A 10079-nucleotide genomic window follows, 5' to 3' on the forward strand; every position below is an offset into this window, starting at 1 on the left:
AGTTTTAGGTGTAAAATGAAAATCGTCTGCTTTGCATAGAATTGCTTTTAACTATCGCTATCTATCAGCTTTCTTCCTTTTTAAGAAATGCTGTTTCCTGGTTTTCTTCTGGCTGTTGACCTGCTGACCTCTGGAATGTTGTTTCAGACCCTTTTCCTCTCACCATCTCTTTCAGCAGAATCATTTTCCCCCAAATCTCCCCTCAATAAATCAAATAATGCCAACTTTACTCTACAGACACTGCATATTTTATGGTTGGGCTACATTTTCCAGGTACTGCTCTCCTTTACATATCAACCAACCAAAGCTTGGGGAAGCTTTTTCTTACCCATTTAAATTTCAGCATATATTTCAGAAACAACCCAAATGCAGCTCAATGAATATGAATGTTTTTTTCAGCAGGTCTTCCTTTTTAATTGGCCATTTAGGAGCTTTAATGAAGCACTTCAGGGCTAAACTCCTCCGTATTCACCACCAAAACTGATCTGCAAATGTAAACTTTTGATCATCTTAACCTAAGCCCTCCTATCTCTATCCCACTGGCCTTATACTTTTCAAAGACAATTTTCTCTGTGTTTATATTGTATGTAACGTTACCGTACGTGTGCAAAGGCGTGAGAAGAAGTGGTTTAATTTGCAAATGGTGAAAAGCCCATGTTTGATCATCCAAACACAGATTTTTGCTCTTTATATCCTAGTGCTGCACACAAGATCGCAACATAGTCCGTCTTGCCAGACTTCAGGTTTGGCGCTTGTGGTCAAACCACAGTTGTTTGCGACCAGTCAGCATGCCATTAGGAACCACAGGCTACTACGGGCATTGTTTAGGTGTGACAACAGCCTGACTGTTCGTTCGAAAACAACAGTGGCAGCTCCGAATGAGAAAAGCTTGCCTTTGTGGACAAGATGTTTTTGCGCTTCTCCCAACTTGCTCTGGCAAGAGTTTTGCTCTCCTGAAGTTAGCCTGTGATAGACGGTGATAGACAGATGGCTCATCCAATTAGCTGCCAACTATTTTTTGAAAGTGCCTGCCCTATTCCAAAGAGTTTCCATGGACAACTTCCAACATGGTTCTGTGCAACAAGCCATCTGCGCGTCAGGTTACCCCAAACCTTTACCTAACACCAACCATCTTAAAGGTGGGGTGAACTATTCTGGAGAAACATGGTTGCTATTGCCATCTCTCCTTCTTCACAATACAATATACACAAACGCCGCTCTTTGCTGATTGGCTGGAATACCGTTTTGTGGGTCAGTCCAAGCCACCTTGTTTGTTCCACATTTACAGAGCCAAAGCTTTGTACAAAAAACATTTTTCCAGGGGGTTTGGCAGACTGTGAAGAACAATCTTTCTCCAGAATGACTCAACCCACCTTTGGCCCTGACATATCACATTTGAACTTTGTAGCTAAACCATCTCATAGCAGGTACCTAAACCCACTCCTCGGGTTTGGCAGGCCAGTGCCCCTGCCCATAAGTTCTCTTTAATAACAACTCTTGGCTCATTGATTCAGTTAGACAACAACTTTACTCACGTTCAAAGAAAAAACTGTGGCAGCTTGTAGAGTAGGCGTAACAAAGCAATTGATGCTGCAGTACACTATGTGAGAGTTTTGAACATAAACACTCGGCAGCTATTTCAATGATAAATCTACAGGGAATCACACAGGGTGCAAAACTGCTTCTGCAGGAGTGGGATTTCATGTGGATTTACCTTTAGAAAACACACACAATCTCATTATTATTTGTAAACATTCGCAGACAATATATTTGATTCATGAGTGATTCATTTGTGCTGTACTGACCTTGTAATGAATGTTGTATCCTTGAAAAGTCGATTCATAATTCATACTGATTCATTTTATTTGAAGTGGGGTTTTTTTAACCATGCTTTGTGTGTTACAGTCATGCATTCCTGTCATCTAGTAACTGTATGGTATAAATGCAACTACTGTATGTATTATAATTGTGCGTTGTTAAATGCTTAGTTTTACATATTATACAGTGTGTCGACATATGCATGTCTTCCTTCATGTGGCCATGTGCTGGTTATCTCGTGTATGTATTCTTCTCTGACTTGTCTCAGCAGTACAGCACAGGCAGAACCAGACTGCAGTGTTTGTTCTTTCGATGACGTGTCCACTGTTGGCTGCCTGTGATATTCCAGAGACATCACTTACTAAACGTGATAAAGATGGGGTTGCAACGAGCCAACACTCTCAGCAGCTCTTCTTCGTCCGGCTCGAGCTCATCCTCGCCCTCACCCTCACTGTTTTTGTCTGCATCTTCATCTCCCAGGAAGCCATCTTCATCCGCTTCCCCCACCTCGCGGCAGTCTTGTGTATTTCCTGAGTCTTTCGAGATTCTTCTGTCCAGAGATGGACTACCTGCATCTGCAGCCCCACCTGGGTGTTCTGATTGGTCTGTTTGGTCCAGTGATGTTGAGGGTTGGTCTACCTCTGTGCTTCGAGTCATAGTTGTTCGCTCTGGTGTTGCTAGGGGTGTATCAAGGGAAGACGAATCTATATGTACCAGCTGGGCTTTCAAAGCTGAGTGTTCTGGGATGGGTGGGGGTGTGCTCATCTGCTTGGAAACGGGTGAGGACTGTAAAGGTGAATACGGGGGTGTCTTCACACAAGGTTTGCAGAAAGGTTTGTCTATTTCTGCCGAAGCAATTCGGGTACGACTACATGGAATACTGGATTGAGAGGAGGGACTGGTGACGGGGTCATTGTTGGTTGTCGTCTGTGTGGTTTGGGAATCAGGACAGGTGAATGGTGGGCTGTTATTGGCATCATGGGTTGCAGAGCTAGAACCAGTAGGGTTTGGGTATGTATCAGTTGGTGAACCAGGGTTTTCTTTGGGTGGAGCAGCATCTCGAGCCATATGTGTGGGACTCACATCTATAGTGGCTGGGTGAATGGTGGGTGAACTTGAGGAGCTTTTGGTTGGTGTAACAACATTATTATTGAGAATCACAGGGCTGTGCACTGTTTCAGTGGGGATGAAGCTGGTGTCGGGTGCAGCGGTCGTTCTCGGTGGAACGGGTCCCCGGCAGCTGGGGAGGTCTTGGTGGGTGTAGAGGCCAGTTTTGTCCGGGAAGCTGAAGGAAGGATTGTAGGTCCCGTATTCTTCGCTGTTGTAGGGTACCTCCTCCATGTGCGGCATGGCATTGCGGTGGCTCATCTGAAGAGCAACCACAGTCATCAGGTCAACATTTGGATCAACATTTGGGTCGTAACAACAACTAAACTAACTGACTAAGGTCATTAGATGTGGTCAAAGATGAATGAATATTAACTTCAATTGTAAATAAAAAAACTCACCAGTTGGAACCACCGTAAGCTCTGTGGGAGTATAAGCGGTAGAGAATATTTCAGAAACTCAAACTCACTCAGCAACAAGTCTTGGTAAATATGAATCTATATTCTAGAGATGAAGGTCCTCACCACATTGGGGTGTTTGCCCTGTGCCACACAGCCTCGCTCCAGTGGGTCCCTCTTTCCCTTGTGTTTCTTCTTCAGCCACATCACCATTAACAGGATACATCCGAGTACAGTCATGAACACCATGCTCAGGAACAGCGCTTTGCCCACAGTACAGCCTGTCATCCGGTCATCTCCCAGTGGACTGTGAGGGACTGTAGTGTACAGAGACCAACATACAGAGAGTTTGTCTCGGCCTGCAGGCTCATCGGGTATCAGAGTGTAAGTGTGTGGCCTTACTTGATTGGCCTTCAGATAACACCTCCACCACCACAGTAGCGTAGGTAGCATCGCCGGACTCCTTGTCTATAGCCATTACCTGCAAAGCATTTTGACTTTTTATCACGTCATCGCCACCTTATTTGTGCTTTCATTTGTTTTCAAAGATGTAACAGTATAGAAATATTCAGTAAGATGAGGTTGTAGTTGTTGCAATATCGAATATCAGTTCAGTCTTGTCTTTGGTAAGTTTAGGAACAAGCTGGTTGATTTTAACATTTTAGCCAATTATCTTAAGTCGTTAACATGAACAGATCACGTTCATAGATTTATTACCAACTCTCTAGTTCCAGTTAACCAGCTGTAGTGAAAACAACCTAATCTCACACTTTGTTAATTGGTTTTCCTATAGACCACAAACACAATACTTCATTTCTATGTTGTCATGCATGTCGAACATACATGTACTACATCCGGGTTGTTCCATTTTTTGCTTTACTGAATCAGCTTTCATGCAATACAGGAAATCTCTCTAAACACTGATCTAAAAAGTTGAAGTACTTAAAAGAAATCACTAAGCAAACATTATCTAGAGTTTACATCATTTGTAGTCACTGGCCTTAAATGTAAAAAAGATGACTTTTTAGTGAAACGGAATAAATCAAATAGAATAATCAATATCAATAATCAAAATCAATAATCAAAAGAAAACACTGAGCATTTCACTGAGGCTCACCTCTAGAACGTGTTTCTGCTTTGCTTTGAGCTGATTGGTCCTGGTGATCAGAAGACCCTCCTGTGTGATTTGGTAGATGTCTGTGTGATTTGATGTCGGACTGAAGGTGAAGTGGATCATGGGATTGAAACCCTGTCAGTTAGTGGAGAAAAGGTGATGGGTAACAACATAAATCAAAGAACTGCTTTCAGCATTTCTGCGCTGTGGGTGTATGGCTGTGCGTGGAGTGCAGTGTTGTGCATACGTGGTTAAAGTCTTGATCTTGTACATGTAACATCAGGGCTTTGCTGCCATAGGTATTGACCAGAGAAGCAGGGCTCTTTCCTGCAGTCACAAAGCCGTGATATTCAGCCATGTCGAACTCAGGATAAAACTGGTTCATTGCCAGAACTTGAACCAACACTGTAGCAACAGAATACTTCCTGGGGTCGTCGTCCTGATATGCCTGGTCGCAAGACACAGAGAGATGGTGAGATTCATATGGTTCAAGCCTACCGCTAACACTAAGCATATGAGTCTTACCATGACCTGGAGATGCAGCACTGGAGTTGTGAGTCTGTCTCTGACCCCATGGATCAGTTTCACCTCCCCCGTCTCTCTGTCCATCAGGAAATGCCCATCATCGTCTCCTAGCATGAGCACAAACACTGTTCCAGATGTACACTTGTAAGCAAAGCACATTTTAGATTTCAACCTGCGTCTGCGTGTGTGGTACCTGAGAGAATGGCATAGCTGACTGGAGAGCTGAGCGCTCTGTCTCCATCCACTGCATGAATGGGACCAGGAGAGAAGTCCAACACAATGTCCTGCAATGTGACACGCATTTGTTGCTCTACAACACGAATCTTTATGACATCTGAAACAGTGACCCGGTCAATCAATCTGGATCTTGCAGCTGAACTCTATAATTTTTTCAATGCCATATAAGCAAGCTAAACCCTTACCTTACTACATAGATGTAGAGTATGACACTAAAAATAAACCTACCATATATTCAAAAAAGGATGGTTCTAGTGTAGCATCCAAAGTGGCATTATTGATAAGTTATCAGTTATAAGATAGGTGTGATTGAGGAAGGGTGTAGCAGCTGACCTCTTCCCCCTCTGTCACATTGACCGTGTACACGGGGCTGGTGCAGACGCGGCTGGTCTCATCCTGGAAAAGCAGCATGCAGGGCAGGAACTGTGGGTACTGGTCATCTCCATCCAGGACGGTGATGGTGATGTTGGTGCTGGTATTGAAATGCTCAGCAGTGCTCATTTCCTGAGATAATGACAAGTCAAGGTTTATTCAGAGAGTATTACATTGACCAAGCATGTTTGATGAAGAAATGGGTGAATGCGTGAGCTGAAGTGTGGATAAGCTCTACCCATAGCCATCAGGAGCAATCAAATTGTAGCTTTATTTTAGAAGGATTAGATGAATGTGTGTAAATATTTACTATAAACCAAGCTCTAAAACGGTCAAAAATGAAATGTACATAGCTTACCGAGGCGTGGATGGTGACCGTAAGCAGGGTTTTCGTCTCATAGTCTAGAGGCTTGGACAGGACCACCTCTCCACTGTTGGGGAGATCAAACCTGAAGTACTCAGCATCAGGCTGCAGGGCACACACACACACACACAAACACATTAACAATGACGCAGGGAGTGTGTGTGAGAGAGTTTTTTTGTGCAGAAACCCTGAACAGACTAAAAGAGTAAAACTCACTGATGTCTGATCAATGGAGTAAATGATCTTGTCATTATCTGCATCTGTGGCCTGGACAGTAAAGACCACAGTATCTGCTGGAGTCAGCTGGGAAACACACAGGCAGAAGAACACATTACGACTTTCATCGTGTATGTTTTGTGTACGCCTGCAGAAATTTGTGCACATATGTTTGCGAAGGAGTCATACCTCACTAATAATAATGGAGAGGACAGTGTCTTCTGCAAACACAGGGGAATTATCATTCTCATTGAGAATCTCCACCATGATCCTGTACACACTCTACAACAACAGCAAAAAAGACACAAGCTTGAGTGTGAGGCGACACTGAAACGTTATGGGCATGATGGCGGCAAAAAGCGCACCTGAAGTGCGTCCTCCTCATAACACGACAACTCAGCCATGAGGACCGGATCCTGAGCCTGAGAGACATGAGAGCAGAGAGACAACAGAGGACCTTCAGTTAATATGATGAAATATTTCAACGCAAATGCTGTGATCACATGCTCGAAGCCAAATTATTATCTAAATCTATATCTCGGTCACATGCTAAGTATACTCGCTGAAATTGTAATGCTGAATCTGTGTAGCTGTAGTAAATGTCTTCAGTCTCGAAATGTTGTCTTTTTAAGTATAGGATGGCAGAAGTTGATAGACTGAGAAACAGAGAGAGACAGACTGCTAATCTGGTTGACCCTTTACCAGCTGCCATGATGTAAGACAGCTGGCAGGGAAGAGGATGACGGTAAGAGAGCTTGTGTTCGGTCCAAGACCAAGGCTGTAAGGTTCAATCTCTGCTAGTTTGTTCTAAACTTAGATGCAACTTCTCCACTGCGGCTCCACACTATTTCAAGCGTTCCTACAGACTCAACTCACATTATATCAATAATGAAGCATTGCTTTTGCAGCTTCCTGATCATAAGACGCCTCCAACATTCATATCAGTGTTTGCGAGGGCACGTCCCGACTCATTTACCTCTCGGTCGAGGACCTTGTCAGCTGATGTGTTCAGCCGGATGCTTCTTTCGTCCAAGAAGAACCAATCAGCATCCTTTCCGTCCAGGCTCCAGTGAACCCCCTCCACTGTGGTGTCGGCCATGAGTTCAACAACAACTTCTCCCATAGGGCTATTTTCTCTGACTGTTGCAAATACATCCTGACCATCCAAACATCCACCCCACCCTGACATTCCTGTGACAAAGCAAACACATATGCAGAGTGTAAGGAACCCAGGTTATCCTGGCAGAGACCTGACCTCTAATATGGATGAATGTGAAGTGGCTGTACCTGTGGCTGTGGGCAGACATAGGAGGAGCAGCAGTGAGCAGACTAGAGCCTTGGCCTGGAACACAGTCCATTTCAGTTCACTGAGGGCCATGCCTGGGTTCAGTCAGCTCTTAAGAACCAGTTCTTTCTGAGTGAAGCGGGAGAAATAAACAAAGTTGACTAAACACGGTCATACTCTCCCATGTAGTAAGGCTGAGTGGTCTAGACTTGGCCTTGTGCCTGCATAGCAACACATCTTAAGAATCATTATAAGGTAAGGCCCTCTCCTAATGTGCAAACACTGGTACACATACACTCTGCTCTGTCCTATAATTCCCTTAAATCCCCTTTAAGTGGGTTTCTGCCTGGCTCTCCCCAGTCTGAGAGAGCAGACCAGCAGAATAGTAGCCTTCATGTTTCTCTGGTCTGATTGCTCCTTTTAGCTTTCCCAGTCCATCTCTGCATACAGATGCTATTCAGACTGTAGACTCGCCTGGTATCTGTTAATACTGACAATGCTTTGTGTAGATCTTCTAACACATATTCTTCATCTATCTGTGGTTTAGAAGGATCCGGGGTCACATCCTACTAAAACAACAACTCTGCTGCAAATGCGAGGAAAATAAACACATAAGCTTTCTGTTAAAGACTCAACTGAGTTATTATGGGTATGAACACAGGGCATCTGTACCGTCGTTCAGCCTACTGACCTGTTGTCAAATCCTCTGCAGCTTGTCTGTCAGTCTCCATATCCTCCTGACTTGTGATGGAAACAGCATCTCTGATTTCCCAATCCCTGAAAAGTCACTAAACGCCAATCAGAAAGACATACTGAGGCTTTTAAGAATAATCAAAGTGACAACAATAGATACCACTGGCCGCACACTCACACACACACAAACACAAACACACACTGAACCCCCACTACATACATTAAAAAGCAGACAGCAGCTTATGGCGTATATCCTAGGATAAATGTCAGCTCAGAGGCTAAAGCCTGAAGGCGGGGCTTACCTGGCCAGGGACAAAGACTGAGCCAATCGGATAAGATGTGGCAAGAACCTGACAGGGAGGTGAGAGACCGGGGTCATGAGTGAATCTAAGAGATTTGTCTGGTGCAAAGACACTTGACCTTCATAAACAGTTTATCATGCAATCAAAGCTCAACAGTCAGTGTCCACAGCTCTTGTTCAGGCTGTAATTGGTTTTACACAGAGCAAAGTGAGTACAATTACATCCTGGCAGCTTGTATCATCCTTTAAATGTACATGAATACGTCCATGTCTCATATAGTTTGGATCTTGCTAAAAGAGTCTGAGCATGTACTTTGGCTACACAGCTTGCACATGTAGGATTTGTTCAATTACCTAATGGGGCCTGACAACGGATTAGCTATCAAACTTCGGCTGTTCACCTTCTGAAGATTAACCCACATCCTTTTTCTCACTTGTCCCAGCATGCAAAGGCACACACACACACACACACACACACACACACACACACGAAGACAAAGGCACACTTGAAAGAGTGTGTCTGCACACATCTTAAAGGCTCCTGTGATTAAAGCTATCGTCTGACTCCACGAGAAATGTTTTGGTTGGTGCAGGCTTGTCAGTGGATTCCATTGTCAGATAAAAGTAAGGGGAGCAGAAGTGTTTTTGAGACTAAAGTTTGCCTCTGGGAAAGGTTGAATATTCTACCATCTGTGTCCCTGAGAGAGAGAGAGAGAGAGAGCACAGAGCGTTTCTCAGATCATAGAAATGTTTAAAGGTGGTAATTGAAGCAGCATTAACCACATGAATAATGATGTGCGGTCATGAATTTTCATCTTATTGTGTTGTCATAATTAGCTGTAACAATACCTGAATAGATGAATAGACTTTTTGAGTTTGTATACATCCTGCTGTGACTGAGTATGGCCACTGGATGTCAGCAGAGATGTGGTTAAAATGCACGAATTTGCAACTTGACAAGCATTTTGTTTCCAGTATGTGTAATTATGTGTATGTGTAATTGGCAAGGCAGAGTTTGCATGACTTCCCAAACAAATCATTGCCAAATGAATGCCTTAAATAACACTGCAATAGCAAATGTTGCATTAATGTTTAGATGCCTGTAAAATTCAGATTGCAGTACGCTGAGCAGCATGACAAGTATTTTAGCTCACCATGTGCCCATGTCCTCACAGAGCAGCTTGCATAGCTGTGCACTCATACTCATACGCTAGTTTCGTTCCGACACTAGTTCCTGAATTTGCCTTGCACATCGACCCAACGGGCTGGGTGTAACACTGATCTACTTCTTCCAAACAAGGCAAAGGCCCACTGGGTACAAAATGGGTGTGAGAGCAACTTTTTGTTCCTGTCAGTGTTCTTCTTGAAGGAATTTCCAAACTGTGAATTTTTTGTCAGTAAATTACAGTCTTGATTCTACTGTGAAACTGAATCTTTCAGCAAAAGCTGTTGCTGCATTCTTCTAGTTTCTTCTGCTTTATCACTGTCATCAATCAGCTCCCTCGGCCTGGAAGTGCCATGTTATCCAGAGGGATTGAGAGTATGTTGGAAAAACCACCCAAGCGGAGATGGCAAGTCCTGTGGGAAAACTTAATTGTGATTATTACAGACAAACTGGCATGAGTCACGGACGAGGATTAGTTTCAACA

The 10079-nt window shown here is 43.8% G+C and overlaps 1 protein-coding gene across 1 annotated transcript; it reads right to left on the bottom strand.

Moving 5' to 3' along the window:
- Nucleotides 1–1560: 1560 nt before the first annotated feature.
- Nucleotides 1561–7529, bottom strand: LOC121607707 (cadherin-related family member 5). The gene is made up of 15 exons (XM_041938646.1): nucleotides 7439–7529; nucleotides 7128–7342; nucleotides 6517–6573; nucleotides 6341–6433; nucleotides 6152–6238; nucleotides 5930–6040; nucleotides 5533–5703; nucleotides 5156–5246; nucleotides 4963–5069; nucleotides 4685–4885; nucleotides 4441–4572; nucleotides 3726–3804; nucleotides 3450–3640; nucleotides 3327–3347; nucleotides 1561–3186 (listed from the first exon to the last, which is right to left on the bottom strand). The coding sequence occupies exons 1-15, from the start codon at nucleotides 7527–7529 to the stop codon at nucleotides 2173–2175; spliced, it is 2661 nt and encodes an 886-aa protein (XP_041794580.1). The 3' UTR covers nucleotides 1561–2172.
- Nucleotides 7530–10079: the final 2550 nt, after the last annotated feature.

Source organism: Chelmon rostratus, chromosome 6 (assembly GCF_017976325.1).
Source record: "Chelmon rostratus isolate fCheRos1 chromosome 6, fCheRos1.pri, whole genome shotgun sequence".
Classification (NCBI taxonomy): domain Eukaryota; kingdom Metazoa; phylum Chordata; class Actinopteri; order Chaetodontiformes; family Chaetodontidae; genus Chelmon; species Chelmon rostratus.